General features: G+C 34.6%; 1 protein-coding gene across 5 annotated transcripts in view; it reads left to right on the top strand.

Moving 5' to 3' along the window:
• GBE1 (1,4-alpha-glucan branching enzyme 1) overlaps positions 1-19,175 on the top strand; it is a 138,544-nt gene that overhangs the window by 29,310 nt on the left and 90,059 nt on the right. For all 5 annotated transcript variants that reach the window (XM_031505937.3, XM_085557296.1, XM_085557102.1 and 2 more), the window contains exons 2-3: positions 3,313-3,482; positions 11,025-11,137. In XM_031505937.3, coding sequence (XP_031361797.2) covers positions 3,313-3,482; positions 11,025-11,137 — 283 coding nt within the window. The remainder of the gene's footprint in view (positions 1-3,312; positions 3,483-11,024; positions 11,138-19,175) is intronic.

The following is a 19,175-nucleotide window of genomic DNA, read 5'->3' as shown; positions in this document are numbered from 1 at the left end:
GAATGTAGAAATGAAATACCATGAACACAAAACCCTAAAGTTCCCTAAATCTGGATGTGAGCATGTACTTAATTCAGTGCTTTCCTTCAAAGAAGCAACAGGCTACAGTTGCTGCTTTACAAGACCTTTCTGCTGTTTTACAAAGCCTTCTGTGACAAGTAATGTTGTTCTGTGTCCAGAAGTATTTCATCTCCTGAGATGAGTTTTTGGAATAGTTCATAGTAAAAGTAATTGATCCATTTCAGGAGTTGGTGAATTTTTTGGTGAGCTTTGCGCAAACTGCATAATCTCAGGAGGTGGTTAAAAAGAATAAATTCTTTCTAGATTATAATTTTAAATCAATTACAGAGAACACTAGTTGTTGCAAAAAATCTGTCTGCAATGTGATGCAGCAATTATAACTGAATTAACTTAGTCTATTAAAAACAGCATGCTTCTGAACAAATAGAAGGAGCATTCTTACTCAATGTACATGATGCTGTGTTGCTTGTTCCAAGTCTATCCTGTATAAAAAGCCATTGTAAAAATGTTATACATCCTTGCTCAACAATTCTTCTAATATGTTCCCTTTCTTGCCTCCCCTGCCTCTCCTCCCAAAAATAATTTATTGAGCATGTAATCTTGCTCACCACTCTTTGCAAATTGAGCAAAGAATAGTCTTTTTTTTTACAGTGATACTCATGATAATTTCATATATTAACTGCCATAGTTTCTTTGTGTCATGGTTTGCTTAAACTCTGAATTTACTGAAAGGCAAAAATTGAAGCAGTGGGTGTTCTTAGTGCATTTATAACAAAAATCGAGAGTTTACAATGTCTGTATTACTGATTTTTTTCCCAAAGGCACAGAATCACATAAGTGCTTTCTGAAAGTCCATTTTTATCCATCCCACATACAAATCCTGAATTTGCTAGATGCTTATTTCTTCTGCATGAGGTGAATGGGTTTGATTCCTAGGAAGGGGTCATGTTGAGGAAGAGGAGTAGGCCACTGGCATGTATTGCACCTCTAGCTGATGTGAAGTGAATTGTAGCCTTTTTTCTTTTCTGTGCTGAAATTTCAGTCCTTCTTTATGGCCTGATGTTCTTCTCTGGTATAAAGGATTAATTTCCTTCTTCTGCAGCTTTCAAAGGTTTGTGACTGAATTTTGTTTAAAAATTAAGCTCACTTCTCCTTTTACTTTCTGAAATACCACATTCTTAAAGCTGTAACAATGTATTTGTGGCAAAAGGGGGAAGAAGAATAATTTTGGTTAGATTATGTATTTCAAAACTCCCTCTTCTATTTTATGTGTGTCAAGCTCATTGCTTCAGTTACATCTTCTCTGAAGTTACAGCAGCTACCCATAGTAAAACAGATCCTGCTTCAGCCACAGTGGAACAAGGTGGAAGCAATACATGGGACAGGCAGCAATTTTTAAACAGCTTATGTATGGCAGAGAAACATAGATTTGCAGATAACACTCCAAATAGACTTCTTGTTATATTTTTTCCTTAACCAATTAAATATATGTGCATAGACAAAATATATATCTATATGTATATAACTATACTTCTTGTATCATACACTATATTAAAGAATGACTTACATTTCAAAGCTGTAGTGGTTGTTTTATTTTTTCCCTGAGGAGAACCCTTCAAAAATAGAATCATTTGAATTTACCAGATGATAGATATTGAAATTCTGAGGGTATTTGTGACTTGCTCTATTTCTGTATTTAAGCCTTATATAAATCTTTGTCATTGCAGCTGTTTAAAATGTAAGTCAATCAACTGAGTTTGTATATATATATATATATATGATACACTTATAGTTGGAAATCTGACAAAATATTTTCCCTCAAGAACATAAATGAAATTGATTATCAGAGCAGTAGTAGTTGGTAATGCACTTCTGAGGATTATACCCATGAGCAGATTTTAAAGGAATAATGCAGGTGGATGGGCAAAAATAGTTATGAGTGTATTTGCTACAGTGCATCCTGGAGGCATTTTCAAATCTTTCTCCCTTTTAAGATGACCATCAGTCTTAATAATAAAATAATAAAAACTCACTGGGAAGTTAACTGTAATAGTAGTCATAGTACTCCATATTAATACAGGTAGTGCTGTTTACCTTAACTAGTAATTAGACATTTTATTATTCTACTTTAAAATAATTAAGGGCTAAAAAAGTCAAAACATTGCAATGAATCACAGAGTTCTAAGTCCTGACATTGCAAACAGACTTCTTTTTCTTTAAGCAACAAGGTGCTATTCCATAGTGCTGATTTAGTGTTTCTATTTCCTATTGCAAAATGTAGAAAGTGTAATAAGGCTGATAAGTTTGGTTTTGCTGGGGTTCTTACAGGTTTTTATACACTTCAGAAGACTTGACCATTTATGAAAAAACAAACACATTTCTGATTTACTTCAAGAGTGTCTTACTGAAAACAAACCAAAAAAATTGTACAGGTAGCATTAATTAGATGCTCAACTGAAGCTTTTAGCTGTGCTCTTGCACAAAAAAGCTCATAATTTAGTGGTCAAAGTTGACTATCTTGCTTATATTGGTTCCCCTGATGTTACCATCAATTCCAGGTAGTGGAGAAAACATAGCAAAATGTGTCAAAAAAAATCTTAAGCTGTTACAGTCAAAGGTTTATGCTAGAGTTTTAGGGCATTTCAGTTCCTATTGGTGTAAGTAGGGTATGGTCCAAATAATTACTTTTATGAAGCTGTAATTTTTTCCAAATCTTTGCGGTGTCAGGGACTGACTGCAAAGTCTTGCTGATATCTCTGTAAAGAGGTTACCTAATGAGCCCCTTTCTGCAAGGAGCAGATGGGTTTGTCCATGCTGACATGCTGTACTGCAAACTTTTCAATGGCCTGAGATTGTCTTGTCTATTAAAACTGGCTGTGAGAGATGTGGCAGGCCTATCCAGCTCTCCCTAGGAGGGTTGTGTCTGATATTAATAAGATGGAAGGAAAAGTGCTAGGCTGTTCAGAGTGTGAAGTTCTCCTGTTGTGTAGTAATAGTGGGATTTCTTGACTGCCAATCAGGAATTGTAGTTTTAGTCTGAAAGTGCAAAATGTTCCTTTAAAGTAGAGAAAGCACTGACAAACACAAAGATTGCAATTTTAGACTGTGTAACAACCATGGAAAAAATTGCATGGTTTGTATTTGATTTTTTTTTTCTTTCTATTCCAGTAGAAAGCAGTGAATCCTGTGTTAGTGTGTTTCATTTAATTTTTTTTTAGGTTTTTACACTAGTTAATGTAAGAGAAACACTTGCTAATGTTTCTGAAACATGTTCTCTGTTTTCATTGCAAGGTATTCTCTGTTTTATAACCACTTGAAGAACATTGAGGAAAGTGAAGGCGGCCTTGATAAATTTACCAAAAGTTACAAAACCTTTGGAGTTAATCAACTTGCGGATGGTGGAATATACTGCAAAGAGTGGGCACCAGGAGCAGAAGCAGTGTTTCTTGCAGGTGACTTCAGTAAGTATTCTTAGGAAAATTTCTTCTCCCCTGCACAATGTTTTACATCAATATTCTCTTCTTTTAAAGACTGTTTTGTCACAATTATGAATTTCTGATAGTAAAATATGTATGCTATGGCTTAAATGGTAATATTTTCCTCTTATTTTATGAAGATGTGTTTCTGTTGCATGGTCAGTGTTAGGCATTTTTTAATACCCCAAAGGCAATGACTCATGTCACACTGGATCACACTGCAACTCGAGGTTGTATCTAAACTTCATGAAGTTCTTTTTAAAGCTTTATAACTAGACTGTTATAAACCTATATGCAGGGATGCAAAAATAATAAGGAAATAATTTGCTTCATCTTCTTATACTGATAAAGCAACAGTGTTGTCTAAGGACTAAGGCCCTTGAGAATTCTCACCCATCCTGAGAATTTAGACACAAGTTCTGCTGGAAAATGGTAGCCTAAAATCAAACTAAATATTACTGATAGAGTAGCTACTCTTTTTTTGTGAGGGCAGAAAAAGAAAGACATTAGCAGAATTTAAGGTGGCAGTGTTACATGGAAGAATTGCTTTGCTTGCTCTGAGAACCAAGAAGACTATTCCCTTTGAATTTGAAAGGAAAATATAAATTTGTTTTTTATTTGAAGGCTAGGTACACTTTAATGTAAATTGTAAAATTTTTAGATGAAAGTGACATTCATCATTGTTCTTCAATCCTGCCATACAATTCCTTGCTCTCCTTTTTGTTTAGGGTTTCAGAGAGCTTTGTTCTGTTTTTCCCTTTCACCTCTACTCTCTCTTCAGTTGGGTCTGCCAAAGTACTAGGTCTTGCATTGCTGGTTTTTACTGAACGGGACTTTATCTGTGAAATTATTTTGTTCATTTAATTGTGTTTCAGACGCGTGCAGTTTTATTTATCTGACTTTGATATTGCCAAAATACTGATCTAGGGAGTGTTCAGTGTATTTATATTGCAAAGAAGCAATATGATAAAAAAAGTCCTTTGAAACAGTTAACTGCTTCTGCTCAAACACAAAGCTAAATGTTGGCCATTCTCTACTCCTGTCTGAGGAAACCATCAAAAGGACAATCTCTATTTTAGGCAGGTTTTTACTTAAAAAAGAAAAAATCCTGGTTTTGATGCAGAAGTTGAACAGAAGAGTTAATGCAACCCTGTTTTCAGCCATGATCCTGTTGGATATGACTAACATAGTGAATGATAAAGTAGCTTTTCTTGAAGTGCTGCTTGTCATTTTATTGGAGTAGACATTGATAAATAGGTTAGCATAGTTCTTGCATTTTTATATTGCAATCGGATGTGTCCTCTGACACTGAGTAATGAGTCGTGTATAGTTCACCTACTGCTTGATAATAGTGATCTCAGATATCAGTGTAGACTGCAGGGCAGCTAGATCAGGTTATTTTCATAGGTCACTTTTATATGTCTAAACATGCAGAAAATTCTTCTCCTTGTCTCTACTTGCTGCAACCCCATCCATTGCTTAAGGTTTTCATGGGATGGGTGCAGGTTAAACGTCTCAACTCAGCTAAAGGCTAGAGTGCACTTGTTTTAAATATGTATTTTAAGAGATGGTGATATTAAAACCAGACTTTTAATACTATGTTTAATATTTTGAAAACATGTTATAACTTGTAAATTGGCTTATCAGGTTGCAGGGGGAAATATATGCATACCAGAACAGGGTGGCTAAACACTAGAATAGTTTTCTAAACTCTACTTCATTTAAAATATTTGACCTAATACATCATATGAAGCAGAAATTTAGGACTAATGTCTTAGAGTAGTTGTATCTAGACACTAATGAATACAGCAATATGAAGAGAAAATAAATTAAAAGAAATTCATTGTGATGTGGAAAAACTGTATTTCTCCTATATGTCATTCAGTCATAGTAAAGAATTCATCCCCTAAGGGGACAATAGTGTATTTGGAAGGCATGGAAGATTGTCATTCAATTCATATGATCTTGAATAATATTCTCATGAGAAATTGGATTGCAAAACCCTAAGATTTAGAGTCAGATTGCTACAGATATGTTTAATTAAAACTGAATCCCTTTAACCTTTCTTTAAGTTTTCAAGCAGGTTAAAGTCTCAGACTAAATTTATGATTATATTGTGTTTAAATTGGATATTGGGATTGCTTTTAATAAGATTTTTTTTATTAAAACTTTTTTATAAAAAGAACCATAGTGTAACCACATCAGGGGAAGTTGGAAATCTTAGACAAAGAAACATTGAACTTAGATGACAGAAGCTCTTCAGGTTTTAAACTGAAATATTGTAGTATATAATACAAAAAACTGTCATTTCATGCTTTTTGTTTTGGCCATGAATACCAGTGTTTTCCTTAATAATATGGTATTATCTGAGAATATTTTAATGTTTGATGTAAAGACACAGAGTATTAGTCTCTGGTATTTAATCTTAAGTTTTTTGACGATCAAAAACTAGTAAAAATTAAAAAGGCAAGTATAAGTTGTGTACAGAGACCTTGAACTTTTTTTTCCAAATTTATAATTAAGCTTATAGTTGATACCTTTGTTATCAATTATGTGTAAGATAAACATGAATAATTTACTTCTGTAATTAAATACATGTGAGGCCTCAGTACTATACATGCAAAGTTTTTTTCTGAATGACTTTTATGCCTTATAACAGACAGAAAAATCTTTGCTATTAAGGTATTTTTGCCCAAATTATGGGATTTTTATACCTTATTCTGAGAAACTTGTAATGAATGGGATAGCTCCAATTTTATCACTATGCATTTTGGGTAAAAAAAAAAAAAAGCTAGGAACTAGTAACAGCACACAAATCTGTAAGTGGATTGGAGAATGAAGAATATGAATTCAGAGATTTAAAGAAACAAAAAAAGCTCTGGAAACTCCATAATTGGAGAGAAAAAGTATTGTATCTGTTGGTGTTCTAGTACAAAGCTTTGTATTAGAAATGAGCATCCAAAACCATTAAGATTTGTCAATTAGTACTTTCAGCATCTCAGTAAATCAAGTGTATGAGGCTATTAGTCAGCTGAATTTCCAACAGTAGAGGCTCTATCAACATTATAGCTCCTTCAAAAGCTCTCAGTAATAACCCTGAATATTTCATTTGTGTGCTCTATTGCTGAGGAAGCCAGTGACTACTGACAATTTATTTCTGCTTTAAAAATGACTATTTCAAAATAAGTCACTGAACTGTGAATTTTGAGAGCAACCCACGGAACTTATTTGGGAATTGGAGCATTCACATGGTGATGCAGAGGCTCAGTGGGTTATCTGTAAACAATTCCTTAATTTTAAAAAGAAAGCTACTGGTTTTAAAACACTTGAGAGTAAGTATGCATATATTAATTTGGAAGTCAGCATTTGCTATAATACATTGTTATATTTGTAGTTTCTGTTCTTTTATTTGTCTTCCCTCCCCTCCTTCCCAGCTAACATTAATCTAAAATGTTGCTGGAATGTCTCTTTGGTTTGGTTTCTGCTTCATGTTCCTTGCACTAGTGAGGAAGGCTTCTGCTCTGGTTGGAGGGAGGGTAGGATATTTGGTTCTGGGAGGATATTTGTCTATTATTTAACTTTGACAGGATCCCTTCAGAGTGAAAAAAATAATACCTTAAGGCACTGTACTTCATAATTTGGGTTTCTGAGAGCTGACTAAAAACTTTGTCAGAATGTTTTGGGGTTTTTGTATTCCAGATTTTTACTGAAATGGATTCTAGGTACTGTCATGATATCATGCTGAATTTCTTACTGCTTCCTTTCAAGATTTTTTATATAAAAATACCTATATTTGATGAATAAAGTCAGTGTTATATTTCTATGGCTGCAGATGAGTGAAAGCAGTGGACTAATATAAGGTGGCATTAATATACAGAGAAACATCCTATCTAAGAACTAATGACACTTGTTTTTATATCAGTGTTTGAGCTGTTTGCCCAATTTCCAACAGCTCAAGAGCAGGATCATTAATGTAATCTGCTTTAAAAATTATTGAAATGGGGAGAAGAAGACCTAATTGCCACTGTGTAGAACAGAATAGTGTCTTTGGAGAATTTCTCTAGTTAAGTTCCGATTTCATATTCTAATCAAGTGGAATACAGGTGTCTTGTTGGGTTACTGGGATTTTGATGCTCTTTCCCTTGTCTGAACTGCTATTTGTCTGATAGACTTTCTTCAAGGATGCTGCGTGTTTCCTGAACTCTATTCTCTTTAGGTGTCCTTAGTTGATCAGAAAGTGTGTGGAAATAAAATTGCTGTAAGAGATTTGATTTCACTTGAGAATTCAGCCTTAGTTTATAAAGTTTTTTCACTTTTGGAAAAAAAAGCTAAGTTCTTATATTGGACAAAGTCCATTATTTGGTTAATATGCAAGAACAACTCTTTTCCTTTGTGAGAAATATTAATTTCTTGTGTGAAACTCCATGTTCAGGCATGAGCCTCAGAGGTGTATGGCTATGTCCTTGTCAATGTGAAAGAAAATTCAGGAGATCGAACAAGAAGTCACTCAAATTGTCATTTAGATGGAAATATGCATTTAAATTGAGTTTTTGTCACAAATAGTAGAACCCAAATCTTTATAGCTGTGAATTCTGTTCTACAATACATTAAGCTCAGTTCGTTGTTCTTTGGCATGCTAAGGGTGTAGTTTTGAGCAAGAACTTCCCTTGTGCCTCCTGTTGCTGAGGTAGGATGTAATGTTTTAATAATTGGCTGGGATTGGAAGATCCAGTCACAGAGATGAGACAAAACAAAGTATAAAGCTATCAAAGATGTCTTCTGTGTTGGATTAAGTGATAGCTGAGGCTTGAACTTTTGTACAGAAGCTTTTGCCTTTGTGTATGATTTGGGGGTATTCTGTGATGGTGTCCTTTTCCCCAGTACATCTTCAAGCTGATTATTTGAACTTCTGGTAATCTCTTCAGCCTTTTCCTGTTTGTAGTTGTTGGCAGAATCTTTGAAGTCTCTGTTCTCAAACTAAGGTATTTCTTTTGATTTTTTGTTTTTCATCTTCATAATAGTCTACTAATCACTTGTTAGTTAGTTGAGTTTGTTTTTGTCTTTTCTTCCTTCAGGCATTTTGGGCTGTGTTTTGCTGAAAAATCAGAAAAACCAAGCAGTAAAACTGAGAGAAGCATGAGCTACTCTCTCTTTGAAAGGAATATTCAGTTTTCAGGGTGTTCTATGTTCTTTATGCCTCTGGCATTAATACAAAGCAATGCTTTCTGTTATAATCTTTCTGAGTTAGCTCCTCTTCAGGGGTAATTAGTAAACAGTGGGTTTAAGTAGGACCATCTGGGGCAGATGGGTATTGCTTTGCATTTATTTTTAAATCATGAGCCACAGGCTTACAGTCATGGGCTGTGGCTGGGAACAGGAGGGATTAACTAGAGCATCTGGCATTGCTGGCAGGTGAACGGGAAAGTTCAGGCAATTTTGGTGGAATTATCAAATCTGTCTGTGGAGAGCAGAAATATTTAAATAGGTAGAGAGATGTAACCATTCCCTCTCTGAAGGAGGGAAGAGATGTGGTTTTAGTAGAGGTCATGAGAATCTTATTCTAATATTGTAAGAATGCAGTGATTTTGGTGAACATGATAAACTCCATGCAGGTTCCCCTGGGTGAGTTTTATGAAGACTGGGCCTTAGAATTTTTTGCTTTAACTTTTAATTTTGCTCAATATTCATCACCTGGCATATGTGGTTCAGTTTGTGTTGCATCAAGAGATGTAGCTCCATTGGAAAGAGTTTCATGAGAAGCCATGAAGATGGTGGGATATCTAGGAGGAAGAGAAGACAGAAAGAATTTAGAGTAAGTCCCCCAAGATGGGTCTTGACTATCATAAATCCTAAGCAGTTTTTAAAGCAAATTTCTTGCAACTTCTTAATATTTTTACTGCATTTTTCATCTTTCTTCTGTTTTCTCATTTTTGCCTGGAATTTTTGAGACAGTCTAGCTACTTTTAGTTTTAAAAAACCCCATCTTTTTTAAAGTGCTGTTTTCTACGTATTTTTTAGCATGCTCTGAAAAAAAAAAAAATCTATATTTTACTGTATAAACACTATAGTTTGCAGCATAGACATTTTATTAAGGAGTATGGCTTAATTGCCAAGGTGTTGTTTGTTTGATGTTGGTCCTAATAGATATTAGTAGTATTTGTTTATTTCTTTTTGTTGATTGAAACTTCAGCCAAGGGGGAGGAACCATTTAAATCTTACTAATATATAAGTTGTTCTGCTGTTAAGCAATATTTTAGTAAATACCTTCCCTCTACTAATATGTGTAATTTGGCTCCACTATGCAAATACTTTAAACATGATAAAACTATAATCTAAATAGAATACTGAATTAATTGCATTTCTGTTTTACTCTCTACTGTAAAAGGGGTAGGTACCAGAATATTTGTCAGGCATAGTTATTTTTGTCACATTGTGTGGCCTTGTTTAATTTATGTCTTTCAGTGTTCTTTAAAGATTGGCAGTTCTTGGGTTTAAACAGCTGTGCAAATGAAACCAGCAACTTTGAAAACAGTCTGGTCTTTCTCTGAAATGCAGCACATCCATACATTGCTAGGGAAAATTATCCTTTTGTTGCAGAGCAGATAGTATTTATCATTACTGATGTTTAGGAAAATACATATGCTGATGGATATAACTTCCTAATTTCTCTACCTCCCCTCCTGTGATTTCCATAGTGATAAAAGTGATTATCCTGTTTCAGTTTAACTGTCCAGTTTTTTATTTCAGTGCTTTCAACATGACATATTTAGTAGCAATGTTGTTCCTACAAGTCTGAGTTTATATTCTTATAAGGCTGCTTATTTTTCTTTCAATGGTATATGAGTTTTGGTTTGTTGTTGTGGGTTTTTTTGTTGTTTCTTTTTTTTTTTCTTTAATTACAAGAGGGCATGGCATGCAAATAGATGAGCATGAAGGAAGATTAACGTGTTGCTTTAACATGTTGTAATTCAGTTTTCTGTGTTCACTGGCTCCTATTTAGCTTGAGTCTGTTGCCTTGAACTATGTGAAATAGACATTTCAAGGCAAAAAGAAAAAAGGAAATTTCAAACTTCTCTTTTTACTTCCTTCTAGCCTAGAAATTAATCAAATGCTGTAGTATGTAAGTTCAGAAGTAATATCTTCATTCAGAGGAGTTGACCTTGAATGTGCTTCCAACCACTCCAGACATCCTTGGCAGGTGTCTGTTCAGTTGGACAGGTCACAGTAACCATCCTTGCACATCTCCAGTGCTGAGTAAATCCAAGGAGGATAAATAATCTTGAATTATGGGAGTTCAGCTTGCTTCAGTTAATTTTTTTTTAATGACAAAGGAATATTCCTGAAGACTTAAAACTGTGGCATTTAATTTTACCCCTTTTGAATGTGTGTGCAATATCAGGCATAAAAGTATTTGTGTCTACTCTCACTAAAGTTTATTCTGAGAAAGATGGAACTCAGAGTTACATCTTTGAATTTTAATTGGATGCATTTTAAGATGACCACTTAGTATTATTTCTTATATTGCAGATGGCTGGAATCCATCTTCTCATCCATATAAGAAGTTGGAATATGGGAAGTGGGAGTTGTTCATTCCACCTGAAGACGGCCGTTCTCCTGTGCCCCATGGGTCAAAGCTAAAGGTGTTTGTTCTAGACTAACTCTTGTAGCCCTTCTTACTCATTTACTGTCCATTTTGTTTTCTTCTAAGTAACTTTATCATCTTTGAATTGTTCTAAGAAGCAGAATCAGTTTATCTAGTTGAGCAGTGACCTAGAGGAGTGAAACATTAAACATCATAGAGATTTTGAGAACAGGCATATGTGGCTGAATTGTAGTTGTAAAGTATTGCACCCTGTTATAAGAGGAAAACAGTTTACAAATTGATAATCTGAAAAAGAAGAATTAAGTCATATATAGGTAAAATTTTTCTGTATTTGATCCATCTACCTGGTGTTAAGATCCTGTTAAAATCTCAATACTTTGGTAATTTTTGCAATACTTTTAACCATGACTTTTCAGATGATTTGTTTTGTTGCTTTAATGGAGCATGCAGATTTGTAAAAATATTCTTTAGGAATTCAGAGTATTGAGTTGAAAGCTTAAGTAAGTGAAAGTGAACAGTTATATTTCATGAGCATCCATGAGCTTAAAATGCTTTCTTCCAGAAATTAATAGAAAATTTCTTTGAGCTGTCAAATGCCACAGTTGTATGCTTAATGCAAATACACTAATGACAATTAACTCACAGCAGAATTGATGATTTCTAGGTGAATATTGATTTAAATCAGAGATGTGCTTTGTTGCACTCAGAACTTGAGTTTCAGAGATACTGGGTGCTAACAGAGGACAGTAATAAGTAATAAAAGAAAGAAATGTACTGAAATTACCTATAGACTAGAAAAATTGAGATTCTGGGAGCATTTGTATAATACCTACTGCATTTTCAGAGGTCCCATCAACAGAACTAAAATACTGAAAAAAAAAAAACTATCATTTTTCTGCTGAAAATCTGCTTAGGCAAACAAGAAATCTGTTAAAACAAAGATATGTGTAAAAATGTTCTGGAAATGCTTACTCAGTGTGTGTGCTTATCTCTATGCTTTTTATTATGGCTTATGAAATAATCCCAGTAATAAATAAGGATTAATTGAAGTTTAGGAATAATCATTCAAGGGCGAGAAAGCTGTTTTTATTTCACAGAGGAGGAAAGAAAATACTTGTCTGCAACTCAGAAATGCAGTGATTATGCAGCAAGGTATGAGAGTGCAGAATGGTTATTTAATATTTTCCATGGTTTTGAGATGCAAGTAGGTTAGATTTTTTGATTGTTGCTGAATTTGCCTTCTCTGTTTTATCAACAAAACCCTTGACTCATCTACTGTAGAAAATTCTATGCTTTTTGTAAAACTTGGAGGTGTGAATTATGATGAGTGTTGATAAATTATTAAGACAGTAGCAAAAAAAGCATAGAATCTTAAATGCTTTTGGAGCAATGTAAGATAATTTTTTTTCTCTTAGATAATCACTGGTCATATCACCTGATTTTGAAGTAAAGTCTTGATAGTATTTTCTTCCTGTTTAGCATCTTCTTTGAAATAGAAACTCTATAAAGCAAAGATTGCATTATACATAATTTTTTTAGTATGTGGAATTGCTATGGATTGCAGTTGGTACTGATGTACTTTGAAAATGAATTGTTGTACTTCTGTAGTTACTCTGAGTTTTCTCAAAAACCAAAAGATACCCACTGGCAGAGTAAAATGTGAGTTTTCATTTTTAGGCTTTTTCTACCCTGTTTCCAAGATCAGTTTTAGGCAAAGTTACGTGGCTGTCACTGACACTCAAAATACATTATTGTCCAACAGGCTTTTGAAGCAGGACTGCCTGTGAAACACATTTTCTTTGGAGTATATTCCTTTAAAAAAGTACCAAATATTTAGAAACTTGATTCATGAGTGTATGTAGTCATATTTGATGGCTCCATCCATATGGAGCTATTCTCTGTCTCATCTGTAGCTTTGCTAATAATCTTTCATGACACTTTGTTTTTGTTCCATGGTGCCTTCAGGACTGAATCCAGCACTTCACAGTGTGTACTTGTGTTGTAGTCAGATGATGGGACTAACACAAAAAACCTAAAAGTCTCCAATTAAGGTAGTTCAAAGATGGTTTATCACAAAAGCTTTTGCAGTATTCACATGGTAGGCATGTACCTTATCCTCATGCTACAGCTGATCTTATCCTCTCCCATTCTGCTAATGGGTGCAGAAAGCTTCTGCTTTTCTGTAAGTTCTTCTTGAGCTACATAGTTCAAACATTTATAATTGTTCATAGAATGTGTTTTGTGTGTTAGAGCACAGTTTTGCTGTTCTTTGTTCATGTGGAAGCTGAGAAAATTGATTGTTTTGCAGATAGAAATTGCTATGCAGATTGCAGAGGTAATGTTGAAATACACAGGCACTGGTGTCTGCACTAGACTAGGCAACAGCCATCTTTCTAGTAATTAAAGTATTTCCCATTTTTCTTCACTAAAGAAGCCTGAGGGAATCACAGCTTTAGAAGTTTCTTTTACCAGTATGATAAAGTTAAAATAGTCAACTTCAGACCTTATTATGGTGATTAATCTGTTAGGGAAAGAAATGTCTCCTCCAGAAGGTCCTTTTCTTTTGCTTCTATCTACTCTGTTTTGCTCTTCAGCTCAGCGAATGCCAAGTTCTGAAATGGTAACAAGTTCATTTCTTTTAAATAAGTAATATCTAAGCCAGAATGGGAAATGGATGGAGTGTAGTTGGTGACACTAATTTAGATCAGGTCACAAAATATTTTGTGGGAAAATAAATGAGGAGCAGAGGTCAAACGTTTGCCTGTTTTCATAGTAGCAGGCTGTCTACTGTAGCTCTTTAGGCAGTCTTCTCATAAGTAAATATAAACATTGCAGAAAATGAGTAATTAAAAAACCTGCTGTAAATCTTCTGACACTTTTCTGTGTGAAGAGATGGATGCTTATGATAGTTGAGTGACTCCCTTGTGAATTTTGACACCCATCTTCAAAATAAGGTTACCTGTTAGAAAAGGGTATCTTTTTTCTTTCTCTGGTGGATCAATTGGGAGCTTAGACTGAGTTAAGAGAACAAATATTATTGCTCTTATGGTAGGGTAGTGCTGGCTTTTAAGCTTCTAGCAGATGTCACAAGTGAGCACAGATTTAAACCCAGAGCCAAACATTATCCTTTAATAAAAGAAGCCTTTTTACCTCTCATTATCTCTAATGAGGTAGCTTGAAAGATGTTTCCCTTAAACATCAGCATGTTTGCCATTCTACAGTGGTAGCAGGTGGGGTGCAAGTACTTACCTTTGGTGGTGGAAAATGACTGATTTTTTTGCTTCAGTTTTGGATTCTTAATTAACTTTTACAGGACACAGCAAGCTTTTAGAAAATTAGTATGGAGAGATTTATATAGCAAGTCTCATTGTGTGTGGCCATATTAATGGAGGAGTTTAATCAGTGTTATACTTTGTGCTTTTGCTGTTTATTTATAAATTATTTTTCCAACTCTGTAGATGCACCTGTAAATTAAGGTTTCTTAGTAGTTGGCAAGATCCTAATTTTGAAATAGTGTCAGTGGAGTTTAGGGATAGTATTGGTAAAAACTGAGATTTTTAGTATCTGCACTGGGGAACTTGCTTAATATTATTTACAGGAATGCCAAAGAACAACAAAGAAAATAGAAAACAATTTAAAAAATTAATCCTTTAAGAATTTTAACCTAGTTGAAAATAATTTCCAAATTCATGGTCAAATTCTGAAATACTTTCACACAGCTAAATGAGAGAAATTGGCAAGATCAGTATTTGAAAAATATTGGCAATTATGATATTGCTACCTGCTGCCCTGTAACATTAACTAGGAAAAGAATCTGTATAGCAGAACCACTAAATTTTCTTTTGTGAGCTGGAGGGGACATATTAAAATAGAAGTGATTGTTCAACTTTCTAAAAATGACAACAGATATGTGATTTATGAAATTATTTCCAGAACAGTAATTTTTTAGTCTAATAAACTCATCTGACACTTTAGCTAACAATGTGCTGGGTAGGTGCACAACTCTATATATTCAACTAAATATCACTTGAATATTCATGAAATGCAGTTAATGTATTTTTCCTGAAAAGAACACCTCAGAAAGTGGTGGACTTTTTTTAAAAAACTCTGCATTCTATTATTTGTTAGGTCTGTATCCTTTTCTTCTTCACATGTCTCTGTATGTGTATATATATATATATATTCTATGTATTTAAATGGTGGCATTTATAGTTTTTTGAGGGAGTATCTTGTACTGTAATGAGGTGCTTAGATTTGATAACTTGTGCAGTTGTTAACACAATATTTTTCTACTGATACTCTTGCATGTTTGAGTGGTTTCAGTGATTGCTGAACAGGAGTTGTAGGTGCCAAGGCCAGTACAAGATCGAGGCAGGCATGAACAACAGAATTCTTTCATCAGTTTGTACAAAATGCTTTAGAAGTTCACTGTGATTGGTTTTAATAGTTTTCCAGTCCAAATGTGTTACCCTTTTTAATACTGAAGTGTGCCAAGGAAAGAACTACATTGAGTCAGAACATTAACAGTTTATTAATCATTACTGAAAGTATCTAAAGTACATTTGTATTCATGAGGTGCTGGGTAGAGGAAAGCTAGTTGTGAAGAATAGTTTTAAAACTTAATCCTTACAGTTTTACCTATTCCTATTCCACAGCATGCACATCTACTTCCTAGTAGATCTGCATGCTCCGTGTTAAACTCATATACCTTGAAAAGGAATCAAATATGGTGAGCAGATAGGTTAATCTGTGTCAGGGAACCACTGCTAGTAAAATTCAACAAGTGTAATTGCTGTCACCAATGAAATAGATGGTATTGCAGCTGACCCTACTGATCAGGAGGTGCAGCAGCAGTACCAGACTGGTGTGGATTTCTGGTCTCATGCACTTCAAGCAGTCTGCAGTGAAAAATGTGTTTATAATGAGAATGTAAAGTCTTGGTAAATCTATTAATAATGGCAAGCTGGTGGCTAGGATTCTAGGGACAGAAATGTTAAAGATGTGGTGGACTTACAAGGGTTGTAGGATGTAAATAGAAAATCAGAATACCTGGTTGAAAGGGACCTCAAGGATCCTCTGGTCCAGTCATTCTTGACAAAAGTATAGCCTGATCATGATGGTCCAGCACCCTCTCTAGCTGGATCTTATGTGTCCATCATTGGAGAATCCAACACCTTCCTAGAGAGATTGTTGCCACTGTGAGATAGGTTAAATGCAGTCAGATGGCTTCTACAAAGGGAGTCTTTGGGGTGCCCTGAGCAGAGGTACTAAACTTGATTTCAGTGGAGACCTTCCTGAAGAAATGTTTGCTATTTTCTTCCATGTACATGTAGAAACACTTGTGATTATTCTGGTTTTACCTTAGCTTGCAGGAAGAGGGAACATCCTTGCTCACTCTGCCAAGTTCTGTATCACTTGAGTGTCATGTCTTACATAGTCAGTAGGATGTAAAAAAACCCAAAAACAAACAAAAAACCAAACAAAAAAAAACCAAACGCAACAATCACCAAGTTTGCAAATTTGAACAGCGAATGAAACAAATGTTCTTCAGCATCATGGTACATATCTTGTGTGGAAGAAGAAACAGACTTTGTACTCCTGGAATTTGGAAGTTACTTAGCAAGGCTTAAATCATGTACCATATGCATTTGTGGGTGTAAGTCATGCTGATGGGAAGTAGAACATTAATTCTGTGGCAGTACTTTTCATGTTTCACTTTGTGATTGTAAGTCATGACCCTTCAGCAAGTTATTGTAGACTTCTTTGGGTTACAGATGAGGTATGCCAGCAGGAAGAGTTATCTCATTGGGAGGCAAATGGTCTCTTGGTACTGCCTGTTTGGATTTAGTAAACAATGTGCAACTCCTCATAGACTCACAGGAGAGGCTGTAGCACCAAAGAGCTGTTGTAGTGCAGTGCACTGAAGTTCTTTGGAGCCTTTGTTGCAGATTGAGTTCAATTCTTTAGAATATTTTCTTGTTCAGTTATTTTGGCAGGTTTTGTTCTCCTGTGACTTGAAAGTTGCACTATTCTCTGGTAGGAGAATTTGAAAATACTCTAAAGATATTTTAGTTTATCCATACAGAAGACTAATTGTTTCAATTACTATTACATGTACATTTAAGCAAAATGTAATTTTTTTTTTACCTTGAGGAAAAGAGGGAGACATCTTAAAGAAGAGGTCTTGAAACAGAATTTGAAAGTCCATATTAAGAATATAGAAGCATGGCTGTGATTCCCATGGGAATTGTTTTTGTTTAGAGGATCACTTTCTAGGGAAAGCTCCTGACATTCTTTGCAGTGTGGCACAGCCACCCAATTGCAAGGTGCATTCTGCAGCAGTTGTCCTTGATACAAATGCTTTGTAGTTGAGGATAAGTAATACTTCATGCTTGTGTGCCCATATTACATACTTCATCAGCTTGTTTTCTACTTGACATGGCTTGAAACAACTGTAAGAAGTTACACTTACTGTATGTGTAATGTGCTTTAGTATTATTGTGGCTTTTCAAACCATGCTGTTGTACCCCAAGCCTCTTAACTAAGAGACTAACAGAATACATACAATAATGCTTCTGTATTATGCATACAAATTTTTATAGTCTTTAAGTTTCATCACTGTTCTTATAGTAACTTGTTTTTGATTAAGTCGTAGTGAAGGAAAATATTTTTTCAACTCTATATTTTAGAGATTCCAGTTTTCCTTTGGTTTATGAATTTTTTTTTGTAAAAAGATTTTCAAGATCAGGATTCTTGACTGAAAGAAAAGTTTTAATGCTTTCCCTCAGCACAGATGTATATTTTCCCTTTGTGAAAATGAACTGGCTGTCCCTCATACCGAATAATGCCGCCCCTGTGTGGGTTACAGCTATAAATCCATGTACTTGGATGATTAAGTGAAGTATTTTCTATACACTTGACTGTTAAAATCAATTTGGAGCGTTTCTGTGTGATGTTGCTTTCATTTTTAACATCTCTCCAAAGGTTTCCTGGATTTTGACAGGTTGATTTTTCTATGGCATTTTTTTATCTGCATAGATGTTTTACAATTCTAGGCTACTGGCTCTATCTTTTGAATTAATTTTTTATTCAAATAGATAATACAGTATTTTTTGTTACTACTAGTTTCTCTTAGTTTTCTACGAGAAGCACAAAAACAGAAAAGGGAGCAAAATAATTTCTTTTTAACCATATCTAGTAAACTAGTTAAAGATATTCAGAAGTTCTGCAATGCAATTGAAATACTTAAAATCTCAAATGGAGCTGCATCTCCCTCTTTTGGAAAATCAAGGCATGACTTCATGACTTGGCTTAGAATATAAGCTTTTGCCTCTTTTGTATCTTGATTGTATTTTAATCTTAATTTATTTTCTTTCCTTGAGGGAACAGGGAAGGGGAAAAAGGGGGGAATTGTGAACAAATATTTAATATCCATAAGTTTAGATTTCAATAGCTGATGTGATATATTTACAGAGCAAATAAATCTCTCTCCAATGATTTTTGAGTGGCACAGAGTTGTCTGCAGAACTTTGTTAAGCATGTAAACCACTTAAAAAGTACTGTTATGTCTGATAGCTAAGGAATATTTTTTTCAATATTTGATATTAATGCTTGTCTCTTTAGCAGGTTTCTTTTTCAGAAAATAGTTTGGAATAAAAAGAGAAAACTAGACAACTGGTTTGTATCATCTGACCCAGTTTTGATATTAATTATAAATTGATCAGGAAAATAAAAGCTTGGGGGAAGGAATAATGTGACTCATGTTCTATTACTTTTTCTTTCCAGTGTAACCAATTTGCAATTTAGGAAGGAGAACAGCCTGGAAGAAGCAACATGCTGTCCATTCTTTCCAAAATTTCATTTCAAGGTTTATGATCAATTCACTGTAAGGAAATAACTTCAGTCTACAAGCACCTTGACAGATAGACTCGATTTCTTGGTTATTTGGAGCAGTATGAATAGAGTATGGTAAAGTTTTTCAGGTGAAGTTGAGTTCTAGAAAGATCTCCCATTTTCCATGCTTCTTGCCCCTCCAGTTTGGGTGAAGATTCATTTGGGAAGTTACTCCTGAGTTG

The sequence above is a fragment of the Lonchura striata genome, chromosome 1 (genome assembly GCF_050655825.1).
Source record: "Lonchura striata isolate lonStrDom1 chromosome 1, ASM5065582v1, whole genome shotgun sequence".
Taxonomy (NCBI): domain Eukaryota; kingdom Metazoa; phylum Chordata; class Aves; order Passeriformes; family Estrildidae; genus Lonchura; species Lonchura striata.
This window is presented reverse-complemented; position numbering and strand designations above follow the sequence as displayed.